Here is a 15,973-nt window from a genome sequence, read left to right as displayed (position 1 = left end):
CAAGGAGAAAAAGACTTCCTGAACTTATATAAGAACAATTCTTTAAAAATTAATTTTAAAAAACATGTACCATTTTACTGCTTTTGTTTCTGATTTTAAAATTTATAAGAGACTTCAAACACTGCCAAGTACATGCTTTTATGCATCCTTTTTAAATTGCATTTCCTTTAGATCTGTAGATGCCAAAAGACACACAAAAAAGAACCTATGTTTTCGCCTTGACCTTCACATGAAGAGAATTATTTGAAAGGCTAGTCACTCCTTAAAATTGGCCTTCACTACTTTTCCTGTGACATACATTTAAACATGAATTTGTCACGTGTTTCTTCCTAGAAGAGTTTTCATGAGCACTCTTGCGATCCTTAGCACTTCAAAGTTAGTAGGAAAACTCATCCTTCTTAATCACACCCGTCTACGAATTAGCTCGACTGTGTGATCTTCACAGGCCTGGCCCAATTTCATTTCCCCCTCCCCGCCTCTGATCCACTTCAGCAGGAAAAGGACACTGTGTGTCTAGAGGCAGCGGACTAATGACGCTAGTCTAGCTCCCATTACCTTTTCAAACCGGCAAAAGGAAAATGACAGCACGCGAGGAAAAGTGCAGACAGACAACACCCCCGTTTCATCGCCCGTGAGCAGGACCGACAGCGTCGCACAGCAGATGGACCCATGCTGCCTCCATGAATTTTACATCGCCTCTTACAACATTTCCCTGGCTGATGAGCTAGTGTTTCACGACATGTTGGCTCGTGAAATTCAAGCAGCTGTGCCTTACTCTACGCTCCTCGTTCAGCCTCAGCCGTGCTGCACGTTGCCTGTAAACGTCTACTTAAAAGAGAATGAACTTATTCTAAAAGGCCACACAGCAGAAGCGGCTGAGAGGAATGTGAGGCCGCCACTGCGAGGGGACCGTGCCTTTGCTTTGGCTCTTACAGGAGGGCCGGGGCCTAAGGGCGGCGGCATGGAAGGAAGCAGCAGAGAAAGGCGCGAGCGCGTTCCCTGATGTGGCCTGAAGGACGATGCTGATGGGACCGCCACTCGCACACACAGAGGGGCCACAAGGCCTGAAGTGTGGCCTCCTGTCCCCGGCCCCTGGCCTGGCTGCAGACAAGATGCCGTGGTCAGGGGAGCCCGGCACACACACCGGCACGAGCTCTAATGTCTGAGGCCCTCTGCACGCTGCCTGTTACACGAAAAACTGCACTTCGTTCCGAGTTTACAGTCAAAGGGCCCAGAACAACGGAAGGAGAGGCTTTCCCACCAGCCGAGTACGTGCGGGTCATGTACGTCCTCCTAACCTCACGCTTGTACTATTTCAGAAAACAACGGGTGGAGCACATCAGTGACTCTTCTTTCTTTATTCAAAAATAAAAGAGGCACAAAAATGCAGAACTAAAATGTCCAAAGTCATCTGAAACAGCAGGTTTACCAAGAGGTTTAAATGTAACTAACCTTGCATTTGGGGGACTACTTAGAACTACTAGAGAGAGAGTGAACTGTTTCACAGGGAAATGGATCTCAGAAAAGTGCTGACCGATGGAGGAGGTGGTAACTGAATCTCCCACTTGGGGGGATAAGAGGGGCGCCCAGAGGCCTCGGAAAGGCCCCGCCTGTAGCAGGGGCGCCGAGGCCTCTTCCAGGCACAGCTGGCGCCGCGCAGACGCATGGATCCTTTCCCAGGCTCCCCTGGCAAGACTAACCCGGAGGCAGTCTGGAGACACATACCAATTCACGTTCCTCTCTAGCCAAGCACAGCTGACCATCTGTAACACGTGGCACTGGGGACGGTTTCAGGATGCTGCTAAGTGGGGACCTGGGAGGGGAAGGGACACGCCAAGCGCCCCTACGCATGGTGCTGCTCCAGGGCACGCAGGTCCTCCAGGAGCTCCTGGGCCACGGCCTGCAGGCGGGGGTTGCGGCTCTGGGCCATGGCCAGGATCCGCTGCAGGGGCAGGGAGCTCCGGAACTCGGACGCCGACTTGGAGAAGACTTCCGGTTCCAGAACCACCGACTGGATAAGTCGCAACACATGAAGACACACCTCTGCGTCGGGATCTAGGGGGAAGAGGTAACACTTGGGTTAGAATAAAACTTCGGAAATCCTGGGGCCGAATCGCCCCTCACGCGTTCCTGGCCTTTCTGAAGGACAGATCTGACAGTTTAGAAAAGTACGAGCTGACCCAGAAACAGTGTCACTTCTTGATGTCCGAGACCTCGCTGAGACACTGGGAGCTGTGGCTGCCACAGGGAGGAGGGAAGGATCGCTAGGAAAGCCCCACCAGCCGGAGAAGGTGGACAGGAGCGGAACCCAACACCAGAGGCTGGGCCCTCCGCCCTCCGCCTTCCACCAGGAGCTCAGCAAACACCCAGCAGCCAGAAGACCCTACGGCAGAGGGACGGGCAAAGGGTGGAAGGACACGAAGGGACAGACCCCAAGGGAAGGCCACAGCTAAGGGTGGAGCAGGACACGAAGGAAGGCACTCTGGCAATTTGGTCCCCACCCTCAGCACAGGAAAAGCTGGAGGAACTGGGGCATTTTTGTGTTTGGGGTTTTTTTAATAGTAATCCTTCAATTTTATTTTTCTTTATCAAGCTGGTTTTATCTATTCCAATTCCTTCGTTTTTCATATAAATTCTAGAATAACTTTGTCTCCCACTATTAACAATTTTGCTGGGATTTGGATTGAAATTGCAGTAAAACAGGGATACCAGTCTGGGAGAGAACTGGCATCTTCACTGTTTTTTCTTTTTTGGCTTGTATGTAATATTGCTTGTAACCAGCAGTTTCACTCAACTTTAGAGATTCACCTGAACTGATAACAGAAACTGTAGCTCATCCATTTCCCATTCATTCCATTGCATGAATTGGTTACAATTTATTGTTCACTCTTCCACTGATGAACATTTTGGGGTGGCTTCTTGATTTATGCTGTTACAAACAATGCTGCCATAAAATTCCTTTTTTAAGAGCCTCCAGTGAGACTTTTTTTGATACCAAAATCCTTATTTTACATGTTCGTAATGAAGCCTTTAGAAATTATAAAATAAGGCATACATAAAAATATAGAATAATATAACTAACCTCCATGTACTCATCACCCAGCTCAGTCAGATCTCAGTATTTTCCTTTCTTCACTCCCCCAGCCCTGCCCCTTTGTCAACCATCAGCTTGCTCTCTGTATCTATGGGTCTGTTTTAGTTCTGTTTACTCATTTGTTTTAGGGGGTTTTTCCCTTAGATTCCACAAATGAGTGAAATTATGCAGTATTTGTGTCTCTCAGTCTGACTTTTCTCACTCAGCACAACGCGCTCCAGGTCCGTGCACGTTGTCACAAATGGCAGGACTGCCTTCCTTTTTATTGCTCAGCCATATTCCATACTATATACACACTCCCTCTTTTCAGCCAATCATCTAGTGACAGACACTCACGTTGCTTCCATATCTGCAATTAACATAGGGGTGCATGTATCTTTTCGAATTAGTGTTTTGGATTTCTTTGGATAAATGCCCAGAAATGGCATTGCTAGGTCATACATAAGGTTCTATTTTTAATTTTTGAGGCCCCTCCATACTGCCTTCCATAGTGGCTGCACCAATCTGCAATCCCACCAACAGTGCATGAGGGTTCCCTTTTGTCTACGTCCTTGCCTACACTTACTTGTTGATTTATTGAGGCCATTCTGACAGGAGGGAGATGATGGTGCATTGTGGTTCTGACTTGTGTCTCCCTGGTGATTAGTGATGCTGAGCACCCTTTCATGTGCCTGTTGCTCATCTCAGTGTCCTCTTTGGAGAAATGCCTATCCAGGTCCTCTGCCCATTTTTTAATTGGATTGGTTGTGTGTTTTTTGGTGTTAAGTTGAATGAGTTCCTAATATATTTTGAATATTAACTCCTTATAGGGTGACTATCTTCTTTCTCCCATTCAGTAGGCTGTCTTCTCATTTTGTTGGTTTCTTTTGCTGTGCAAAAACTTTTTAATTAGGTGTAGTCTCACTGTTTATTTTTGCTTTTGTTGCCCTTGTCCAAGGAACTATATCCAAAATGATATTACTAAGAGCAATGGCAGAGAGTTTACTGCCTATGTTTTCTTCAAAAAGTTTTATGGTTTCAGGTCTGTTTAAGTCTTTAATCCATTTTGAGTTTATTTTTGAAGATGGTGCAAGAAAGCGGTCCAATTTCATTTTTTTTTTTTTTTTTTTGCGTGGATCTGCACCCTCAGCACAAGAAAAGGTTAGAGGAATTTGAAGCTAGTGGTGCACAGAAGGTAACCACCGCAACAACCAAACCAACCCCAGCTCAACACAAACAAGAGCTATGGCCATTTTCAGGAGTAAACACTATTTACCGCATTCTCTCCTATAGAGGTCGGTACACTATGGCCCAGAGACCAAATGCAGCCCATGGCCTATTTCTGTGCAAGCTGTGAGCTAAGAGTGGCTTTAATATTGTAAAGAGTTATTTAAAAAAGAAAAACAGCAGAATAATGTGCAACAGAAACCATATGTGGCTCTCTAAACTCAAAATATTTACTACCTGACCCATTACAGGAAAAGTTTGCTGGACCCCACCCCACACATACACAGTACTGCCTTACACACAATGTCCAACATTCAATCAGAAATTATGACGACAAAGCCAGGGAAACAAAAAGCCCACAGTGAAATGATAATCAATAGAGCCAGACTCAGAGACGAACCAGAGAAGGAACAATCAGAAAAGGAATTTGAACTCAGTATGATTAATAGATGGGAAAACACTGTTTTAGGATTCTTATAGTACACCTGAAATAGGATAATATTAATTAAAAATTTTTAATTTTATAATTTTATTTAAAGATTTTTAATTTCGTAATTAAAAATATTTAATTAACTATGATTAATTAAAGATTGTATTGTAAACCCTAGGGCAAATACTATAAAAGAGTTCTTAAAATGTAAATGGTAAGCCAACAGTGCAGATAAAACAGAATATTAAAATAATCCAACAGCAGACAAAAAAGATGACAAAGAAACAACTAGAAATATTTCCATATATCTTTCTATATACATTAAACAGTATAAATACACTGATTAAAAGAGAGAGAGAGCATTGAAAAAGCAGAGAACCATATGATTTCACTGATATGTGGTATAGAAGCCAAAAACAACAAAAGAACAAGACAAATAAATGAGAAACAAAAACTCATAGACACAGACAATAGTTTAGTGGTTACCAGAGGGTAAGGGGGGTGGGGGGTGGGAGATGAGGGTAAGGGGGTCAAATATATGGTGATGGAAGGAGAACTGACCCTGGGTGGTAAACACACAATGGGATTTATAGATGATGTAATACAGAATTGTACACCTGAAATCTATGTAATTTTACTAACAATTGTCACCCCAATAAAATTAATAAAAAATAAGGATGGCAAAAAAAAAAAAGAGAGAGAACACATACAACAGCAAGACCCAACCATACATTGTGTACAAGATACCCAAGATAAATATAAAGACATAGGTTAAAAAATAATTTTATAAATATGCCATGCAAACACTAAAAAAAGGCTGCAGGGTCTATATTACATCTAACAAAGTAGACTTCAGAACAAGAAATATTACATACAGAATTGTACACCTGAAATCTATGTAATTTTACTAACAACTGTCACCCCAATAAATTAAAAAAAAATTTCTAGTAGCCACATTTTAAAAAGGTAAAAAGAAATCAATAAAATTAATCTTAATAACAAAAAACAAGAAATATTCCCAGGAATAAGGAGGGACTTTGCATAATTAAAAACACATCACAGGATGAATTACATATGTGCCTAACAACACAGCTTCGATGGCTACAAAGCACAACATGATAGAACTCTAAGGGCAAATAAGCAAGTTCATAATTAGAGCTGGAAACTAACTCTCTTATTTCCATTATTGATTTAAGGAAAGGAAGAAAGAAAATCAGTAAGGATATAGAATCTCTGAACTATACTATCAGCCAACTGGACCTAACTGACATTTAAAAGAATTCAAAGTACATTCTGTGATCTGAAGGGATTAAATTAGGAATAACAGATATACAAAATAAGTAACAGAAAAACATCTGAAAAATCCCCAAATATTTGGAAATAAAACAACACACTTTTAAGTAATCTATGGATCAAAAAGGAAGTCATAAGGGAAACTGGGCAATATTGTGAATGAAATGAAAACACAACATTATCAAAATCTCTGGGTGCAGTTAAACAGTACTCAGAAGGGGGGAAAATAGCATTAAATGCTCGTAGCGGAAAAGAACAAAGGTCCCAAATTAGTTATCAGAGCTTTCATGTATTAAAATATATATATATATATATATTTAAAGGAGCAAATAAACACCTAAAACATGCAAAAGGAAAATAATAAAGTGCACCCTGAGATATGACAAATATTTTGTAATTATCAGACAGGGAATTTAAAGAACTATGATTCATCTGCTAAGGGCTCTGTATTGGCCAGCTCAGGCTGCCAAAACAAAATACCACAGATGGGGTGGCTTATACAACAGACATTTATTTTCTCACAGTTCTGGAGGCTGAACGTTCAAGATCAAGGTATCAGGGGGTGCAGATGGCCTTTCTCTGTGCTCACACACCCGCCCAATATCTCTCCTGTGTCCTCATCTCTTCTCATGAGAAAACCTGTCAGATTGGGTTAGGATCTGCTGCAACGGCCTCGTTTTAACTTATTTAGTTCTTTTTTTTTTTTTTTAGTTTCAGGTGTACAAAACAATGTTAGACATTTACACCCCCCCCAAAGTGATAAGCCCCCTCCCCCAACCTACTACCCCTCTGACATGGTATATACGTAGCTGTTACAGTTCCACTGACTGTTCTCTGTGCTGTCCTCCACGTCCCGTGACCATACATATATTCAATTATAGTTGACATTCGGTATTGTTCAGCTTCAGGTGTACAGTGCAGTGGTCAGGTACCTACCCGTCCATGAAGTGGTGTCCCTAATGAGACAAGTGTCCATCAGATACCCTACCAAATGTTTGTCATTAATTATATTCCCCAGACTGTCTTTCGTATCCCCGTGGCAATGTTGTGGTTACCGATTGTGCTTCCTAATCCCTTCCCCTTCTCCCTCGTCTCCACCCCCCGCCCATCTAGCAACCCTCAGATTTTCCTCTATGTCTCTGAGACTGTTTCTGATTAGTGTGCTCATTTATTCTATTCTTTAGAGTCCACATATAAGTGACATCATATGATATAACTTAATTACTTCTTTAAAGGCCCTATTTCCAAATACAGTCCCTGAGCTACTGAGTAGGTTAGGGCTTTACCATGTGAATTTTCAACAGTTCAGCCTATAACAGGCTCTAATGCAAGAACAAAAGGTTAACATAAACAGAGATAGAAACTCCAAAAAATCAAATTTCAGCTTAAATGTTCTCTCCTCAGAGTCCTTCGCTGACCACCAATGTCATTACCCACTCACCCTGTCACCCATCACCCTGTTTTAATTCCCTGAATACCATTTATTCTCTGAAGTAATCCTCTCTGCACCCCCACTAGACTGAAAGCTTCAGGAAAGCAAGGTCCTGTCTGTCTCACCCATCACTGTCTCCCCAATGCAGTAAATATTTGTGGAATGAATGACAAGACAGTATTTTATGTGGCTAAGGCTGACGGAATACAAACGATAAGGAAACTGCAGAGCAAACACGCTTCAGAGACAGCGGTGCAGCCCTCCAAAAAGGGCCAAGTCAGACAAGCCGCTAGAGGTCACAAGTGAGCCTCAGGTAGTCAAGGGTGCAGCCAACAGGAACAGCTCACGGTGACATCATCATAAGGAAATGGTCAGCTCGGTGACAGCACCGGAAGGGACACAGATGAGGGAATGGCAAGTGCATGCACGCCCACACTGTACAGGTGGGAGACCAACACTAACCTCAGGCCTGCTTGGGCCACAGCTCAGCAAACTCTGAGTTACAACTGCACAGTTTCTTTGAAAACAACATGGAAGACCTCATTACTTGAGACTGAGAACATTCCAACAGATGGCTCAATTATGGGTTTAGAGAAGGTGAAGCAACTGCAATGAGAAACTCAACACAGACGTGACACAGATAGTAGGATCATCCGACAAGTTTTTAAGCCGCCACCATAACATGCTAGAAACAAATGAAAAAATACAAAGTCTCATCGAAGAAACAGAAGATAAAAAGAACAGAATGGAAATAGAACTGAAAAATGCAATAACTGAAATTTTAAAAAACTTGATAAAGACAGAATAGAGGGGTCAGAGGAAAGAATCAGTGAACTAGAAGACAGGACGACAGAAACTACCCGACCTGAAAGACAGAGAGAAAACAGCGTGAAAAAGAAAATGAACAGAGCCTCTGCGCCCAGGGGGCTATAAAAAAAATCTAACATTCATTTCACTGCAGTTCTGGAGCGAGAGGGAAAGTCAGCAGGGCTGGAAAATACCCTAAGAAATAATGGCTGAGATTTTACCTGACTTGGCAACAGACACAAACCTATAGATCCCAGAAGTTGGGCAAATGCCAAGTGGGACAGACCTCGAGAAATCTGTGCCAAGACACATCAAAGCCAAACTTCTGAAAACTAAAGACAAAGAAAAAATCTTGAAAGCAGCAAGAGAGAAACGACACCTTACCTACATGAAAAAAACAATTCAATGATACTGGATTTCTCATCAGAAACCATGGAGGCCAGAAGGAAGTGACACAATATTTTCCACATGTTAAAAGAATAAGAACTGTCAACTCAGAATCCTGTACGCAGAGAAAATGTCCTTCAGAAATGAAAGGAAATGTAGGCATTCTCACATGAAAGAAAATTAGGAGCTGCTGCCGTGAGCCGACCTGCTCTAAAAGAACGGCTGGACCCCACACAAACTTGTACAGGTGTTCACAGCTGCCTGACGCCCTGGTACTTACTGCTGCCTGGGCTTCCATTTCGTTTGGCTCAGCAGCCAGCAGGGACGCTAACCTGACACGGGCCCCTCAGGCCAGGGCGTGCCCGCAGCCACAGCCTGCAGAGTCGCAAGCACTGAGAGGCCCCAATACCACTTCTCCAACACCCTGTGCCCTACAGTCTCCCCATCTCCCAGAGCCTTCCCTAGGTGCCCCTCAGATAAGACCCCCGCCGGGCGTACCCAACACCCGCTCCTTTGGTTGGAACGGACCAACCCAGCCTTAGGGGAACCTCAAGGCACTCCGCCCACAGAGGCTAATAAAGGCGTGAGCCCCCATCCCCCCCTATGTCTGCACCCCGCAGGACTGCCCCATGTGGCCCCTCCAGGCCTGCCCGGTACCTCCTCCGGGACCTGTGAGTACTAAACCTGTCCACTTCAATCCCCCTTGTGGTCTCTTGTTGAACCGCAGCTCACCATCCGGCAACCTGGGCTCCGCTTAGTAAGTGTTAATTTGATAATTCATAACACAGCTCAAAAGTGGAAAAACCCAAATGGCCTCAGTGAGGAATGGGTGAACAAAATGTGGTCATCTACACAAAGGAACATTTGGCAATGAGAAGGGATGAACTACTGACACACGCTACAACATGGAGGATCCTTGAGAACATGCTAAAGAAGGCAGCCACAACAGGCCGCAGATTATAAAATTCCAATTTTATGAATTGCGCAGAATGGCTAAATCCAGAGACAGAAAGCAGATTGATGGCTGCGAGGTGCTGCGTGAATAGAATGGGGAGTGCTGACGGGTGTGGGGGTTTCTATGGTAGTGATAAGAATATTCTAAAATCCGGTGGTGTGATGGTTGTACAACTCTGTGAATACACTAAGAGCTATTGAGTTATACACTCTAAATGGCTGAATTTCACGGTATGTGAGTTATCTCAACAAAGCTGCTGTTAGAAAAAAGGAGATCAGTGGGAAAACTGACAAAATTCAGATTAGGGCTGAAGATTAGCTAATAGCGTGCCAGTTACTTACCTGTTTCAGTAACTACCCTGGTTACGTGAGCTGTTAACACTAGGGGAAGCTAGGTGAGGGGTCCTCTACCTACAATTTGTGCAACTTTTCCGTAAATCTAAAAGAAGAAACAGAAGCAAGAAGAGCTAAAGAAAGTTCTTGAAACAGAAAGGACATGATAAAAGAATAAATCTCTGGGGCGGCCGGATGGCTCAGTTGGTTAGAGAGTAAGCTCTTAACAACAAGGTTCAATTCCCGCATGGGATGATTGATTTAGTGCCCCCTGCAACTAAAGATTGAAAACGGCGACTGGCCTTGGAGCTGAGCTGCGCCCTCCACAACTAGACTGAAGGACAACGACTTGGAGCTGATGGGTGCTGGGGAAACACACTGTTCCCCAATCTTCCCCCAATAAAATTTACTAAAAAAAAAAAAAAATCTCTGAACATCAAGAAACAACAATGGAAAGAATAAAAACAAGGTACACACAGCAGCCTGCTTCTCCTCGTAAGTTCTCTAAGTTACGCTTGTTGGCTGCAGCAAACATAATTCCAGTGTCTGACGCGGTTCTCAGTGTATATCGGGGAATGTTCCAGGCAACTGTAGAACAAATGGGAAAAGATAAAGGGGGACAAGCTTCTACACGTCACTCCAACTGGAAAAGACTGACCCAAGAGATAGGGATTACTTATTATACATCATGTAAAATTACATGAAAAGCAACATTTTTCTTGGATGGTCTTGTCAAAACGAGGATGAAACGGACAAATGGGACAGCCATACTCGTACCAAACCCAGTGCTGACAAGTCAGAGAACATTTCCGCACCGAAAAGTCCCCTCAGGCCCTCCCCCCGAGGCAGTCCCTACCCACGAACAACTGATGTCCTGATTTCATCACCATAGATTGTTCGCCTGTCCTTGAAAATCACACCAGCATGATTTCACTATTCGAACTCAGGCAAACCACACAAGGTAATATTTGGCCGGGCTTCTCCTACTTCTCAATGCATGTTGTCCCGTCCTGACATGTGGGGCCCCCCTCACAAAGCCCTTGGACAGACATGGAATCAGAGCATCGTGCGTGTCCCCCCCAAAGGCAGGTGCTTGGTGCGTAAGTCACCTGGGAGTGGGGAAGGGACATGACCCAACAGGGCACCAACAGCTGTAAACCAGGAAGGCAACTGGACGAGGTGATCAGAGCGCCTTCCGGGTGACGTCCTCCACAGCTCTGGGCTCTGTCACCAGTGTCTGTCACAGACAAAGGCCCTGAAGAGCACACAGCTGTCACATGTGTCACCAGCAGCAGCAGCAGGAAGGAACTGTGCCTAGAGCTGGGCCCACATAAGGGTCGCCGCCATGCTAGGCAGCTGAGGGCCGCCAGCTCTGCTGCGTGGGCCAGCCGACTTCACGCCTGCCCACTGCAGGCCCAACCCCAGGTGGGGGGCTTCCGGCTGGCCCCAGGCGCCCCACCGTGCGTGGCAGGCAATACTTGTTACCATCACTCTGCAGAGATTGGGGGACAATCCACACTGGAAGGTTAGGACGCGACCATATTTCAATAAAATGATTAGGAATTTTTAAATTGTGGTTCTTGGAACACAAGCAGAACTGCAAGGATTCTCCCTAAAGCTGCTGTGTGCTGCCCTGACACGCGCAACCCTCGCCCTCTGACAGGAAGGCAGGTCCAAGGCCACCCTGTGCCCCCTCCCTCGTGCCCCTTCCCAAGCTCCACACACACCCACCAGCACCATGGACTGAGCTCTACGGGCCCGTTTCTGGAAGCGCCTTCAGAGCCTGTCTGTGGGCCACACGCAAACATCAGTGCCATGCCGACATTCAGAGCCCGTGCGCGCATCAGGACCCTGACCCTGAACTGCACGCACATTCGTCACCCCACACGGATGGGCTGACGGGGGAGGGGACCGAGCAGCCCTACGTTAGGCCTCCCCTCCCGGCACGCACACAGCTGGCCCCGCTCGACCCCAGCCCACGGCTCAGGAAACTGTTTTCCCCGGGCCCTCGAGGACGCTGCCTCCTCCGGGCTGTCCTCCCGCCTCCTCTTGCTTCTCTGTGCGTCTCCTGTGCTTCCTCCTCCTCTCCTTCCCACACGGAAAATGTCGCACTGTCCCCAGGCTCAGTCTTCAGCCCTCTCACTCCCAAGTGACGTAATCCACGGGCAGGCGCAGAAATGCCGTCTACACAACAGTGTTCAGAGCTGTCGCCAACGCCATCTGCTCCTCGAACGCCAGCTCACGAATCCAGGGTTCTCTACACCTCCCTCTGAATGTGGAACAGGGGCCTCAAACCTAACAGGCACCAAACTAAACTCCACTCTCCGTGCTCCTCCCCGTCCTCCCAACAGCCCCCCACACACTGACCCAGCTACTCCGCCCAGACCCTGGCGGCGCCCTGGGCCACCCTCCCTCACGCGCCTCGCCCCTCCAATCTGGTCACCTCATGCACTGTCGCCGCTGCCGCCTGGTTGGGCTGCCACAACCTCCCACCTGAACCCCTGCAACCGCCTGGCCTCCTCGCAGTCCCCCCACAGCAGCCGGAGCGAGTTTGGGAAGCCGACCGCCCAGCAGCCCAGGGCCTGCCTGCTCAGCGTATGCCAAGCGTCGTCCTCTCGGCCGTCTACAGGCCCCCAGGCGGTGGCCCGGACGGCCCGCAGCACCTCCAGCTGCCCTGGCCTTTCCCACTGCCATTCTCATTGCCCGTGGCTGCCACCAGGCCTTCCCACAGCCCGTCCTCGGCCCGTGACGCTTTGCTCACACATCTCACAGCTGTCCTTTGCTTCACGCAGGGCTCCACTCAAATACCTGGACAGCAGCCCCTGGCGTCACTCTCTATCCCCTCATGCCGTGCCGTCCTCATCTGCATCATATGAGCTCCGCCATCTGCCTGAGAGTTCCCAGTCTCTCCAGCTGAAGGTAAGTCCCATGAGGGAAGAACTCCGTCTGTTCATGCTGAACCTGAGGTCGCATGAGGGCTCGGAGCTCGATGGATACTTGTCACAAATGGGCTGTCCGGGTGCCCTCCAGGCTGCGGTCCAGCCCGCCCATGGCACCCGCCGCCACGGGGACAGGGAGGGCTCACAGCTCAGCAGCAGGGTCTGCAGGGGGACGCCAAGCGGCAGCAGTGGACTTTTTGGGAGATGAAAGAAATACATCTAGTCTCTAGTCTCTTGCCTAGTTAGGGGCTTTCAATAAGAGTTCCGGGCCATTAACAAGCAACAGAGAAGAAAGTGCCAACATGAGTAACTGCCACCATGGGACACTGGGGAGGAAAGATCAGCCCAGGGGACAGGGTGTCTGGAAAGGCCCCCGAGTGGCTTCATGTCGGACTGGGAAGGTCTGGGAACAGAATGCATTAACCACTAGCGCACGGCGAGATGCTTGGGACTTGGCAGAGGAGGCAGGCGACTTTACGTGTCTAATTTTTCTTTCCAAAACCCAAAGAGATGCCATCACTTCCACTTTTACAAATGAAAACCCCCTGCCTTGGCTTCTTGCGTTAGTGCATCTGTTTCTGAATTACACTCTGGCAACCGATTCCTCTCTTCCCCGCCTTCCAAAATCTCTTCTCCACTTTTCAACACGATACTCTAGACAGCAGATCACATGCAGAGGGAACTGGGAAGGTGTGACTTGGCCCAACGAGAATGTGCTCCTTTTCTAGAATCACTTGTGTGGCAGATGAGCCAGCCCAATACACATGCAGAGCCTGCGTCACAACCAAACTAGCTCCACTTCAACGTGTATCAAAATGCATTAAAATAAGTAGATGTCAGTAACAGCAACAGAGAGACCACTGGCAAACTGACTCCTCAGGAAGGTGTATCACCTGTTAAATGGAGGCAATATGCCACTTTTACACTCCAAGTGAACTGTGGGTGTAATTCACAAATTCAGCAGGGCCCAGGAGGAGACGTGTGAGCTCAGGCAGAGGGTCTGTAGCCAGAGAGTCGGGATGAGGCCACCAAACTCGGTCCTCGCTAACTGGCCTTGCCACGCCAGGCACTCACGTCCTCCCAGGCTCAGCTTCCTCATTCATAAGCCGGAAGCACACCCATCTCGGGAGGCTTACAGAGAACACGAGGGAACACACAAAAGCATGTGCCAGGCAGAGCAGGTACTCCGCAAGTGTGGCCACTGGAACTCTGTTTGGCTATGGTGCCCCCTTCAGCCATCAGAACTGCCACGTACCCCAAGCCTGACAGAATTTACGCATCTTAGCTGAAAGAGCTTTCCAAGAATTACCTTGTGGTTTGGTTTTCCATGAACTTTAGTCTATGGGTAGTAAATTTTAAATATGGGAGTTTGTGCCAGCAAATACTCATACGTTGGTTTCCCTACTGGGATGACACAATGTGGGGAAAGAGTCGTGAGCACACACAGCCGCTGCTAACTGCTTTCTGAGGAGAATGAGGGCCGTAAGCCCAAGGAGCACATGAAGCTTCCAAATCCCCTCACACTCTAATTTTCTTCACTAGACTTTTGCCCTCAATAAAGAGCAAAAAGATCGAAAGCAAAACAACACACAAAAGCGCCAGTGGCCCATGGGACAACATCCAGCATGTCACTGAAGCCCTGGGGGAAGAGGAGGGGGGACATAAACAAATTGGGAAGAAGTAACAGCCAAAAACGTCCAAGTCTGAGGTAAACTATCAACCTACAGATCCAAGAAGATACACTACGCCAGGGAACATCATAGTTAAAGGGCTGAACACCAGTGGTAGAGCAGCTCTCAAAAGCAACGAGGAAAATCACGTTGCACAGAGAGAAACAAAGGTAAGAAACCACGCGTGTGGGCCACAGAGATGGGGCAACACCGTTCAAGTTATGGGAGATAGAACCTGCCATTCGGCACCCAGCAAGTTGTCTTCCAAAAAGAATGGGGAGTGAACACTTTGTGGGGCAAACCAACCGAGAGAATGCTGCACCCACAGCCTCGCCCCTGAGGGATGTGGAGGGCTCTGCAGCAGAAGGAAAAGGCACCAGTGAACACGGGCTCCGTCTGCACAACGGACGCTGAGCATTAGAAATGGTGAACACCTGGGTGTTTCGCTTTATATCTTTTCAGTCTCTTTAAACAGTAGCTGCTTAAAGCACAAATAATTAAAATGCATTTTGAGGTTTTCTGATACATGTGTGACTACAATGACCAAAGGATGGGGGAGGGGAAAGGAAGCCGCCCCCAAGGCCTGAGTGGTGTGGGGTGTTCTAAAGACGACTGTGCTCAGGCCAGAGGAACCAGGAAAACAACACTGTTTAAAAACAAAAGAAACAGCTAATAAGCCAACAACAGAGATCAAGCAGAATCACAAACTGGTGCTCAACTAATCGGAAAAGCAGCACACGATGAAGAGAAAAAAGAACAAAGAACAGATAGGCCAAGTAGAAAAGAACTAGCAAGAGGACAGCTAAACCCACCAAGTTAACAATCACGTTAAACGTAAATGATCTAAATACTACAGTTAAAATGTAGAGATTGTCAGATTCATTTTAAAAACACAAGGCCCAACAGCTACATGTTGTTTGCACAAAAGACACATTTGCATATAAAGACACGAGTAGTGTAAAAGGATGGGAATATATTTTTAATATTTTATATACGTGTGTATATAGTGTGTATATATGTGTATACACACTAACACTCATCAGAAGAAAGCTGCAGTGGCTGCAGGGGAATCAGGAGACGGGGAATTCAGAGGACGTCCGATTACAGGACTACGGAATGACATTCTGTAATGACAAGGGAGTCAATTCATTAAGGGAACACGTACCCTAATGAGTGCGCACTTGGTAACAGAGCTTCAAAACACACGAAATGAAAACTGACAGAACTGACAGGAAGAAAGCGATGATCGAGGATTCGGACATCCCTCTCTGGGTAACTGACAGGACGAGTAGACAGAAAACCATGATAGACAGACCTAAACAATGTTGCCAACCATGAAAGTCAGCCGTTTCCAGAACACACCACCCAACAAAAGCGGAATACACATTCTTTTCAAGCGCTCGGGGACACGTACAACACGGCCCATCT

General features: G+C 46.7%; 1 protein-coding gene across 12 annotated transcripts in view; it reads right to left on the bottom strand.

The window, feature by feature from the left end:
- Positions 1 to 1,339: 1,339 nt before the first annotated feature.
- Positions 1,340 to 15,973, bottom strand: part of HSF2BP (heat shock transcription factor 2 binding protein) — a 67,369-nt gene continuing 52,735 nt past the window's right edge. For all 12 annotated transcript variants that reach the window (XM_088794131.1, XM_074324643.2, XM_074324647.2 and 9 more), the window contains one exon: positions 1,340 to 2,055. In XM_088794131.1, coding sequence (XP_088650257.1) covers positions 1,844 to 2,055 — 212 coding nt within the window. In that variant the 3' untranslated portion in view covers positions 1,340 to 1,843. The remainder of the gene's footprint in view (positions 2,056 to 15,973) is intronic.

The sequence above is a fragment of the Rhinolophus sinicus genome, chromosome 17 (assembly GCF_057876585.1).
Source record: "Rhinolophus sinicus isolate RSI-liver-muscle chromosome 17, RSI-T2T, whole genome shotgun sequence".
NCBI lineage: Eukaryota > Metazoa > Chordata > Mammalia > Chiroptera > Rhinolophidae > Rhinolophus > Rhinolophus sinicus.
This window is presented reverse-complemented; position numbering and strand designations above follow the sequence as displayed.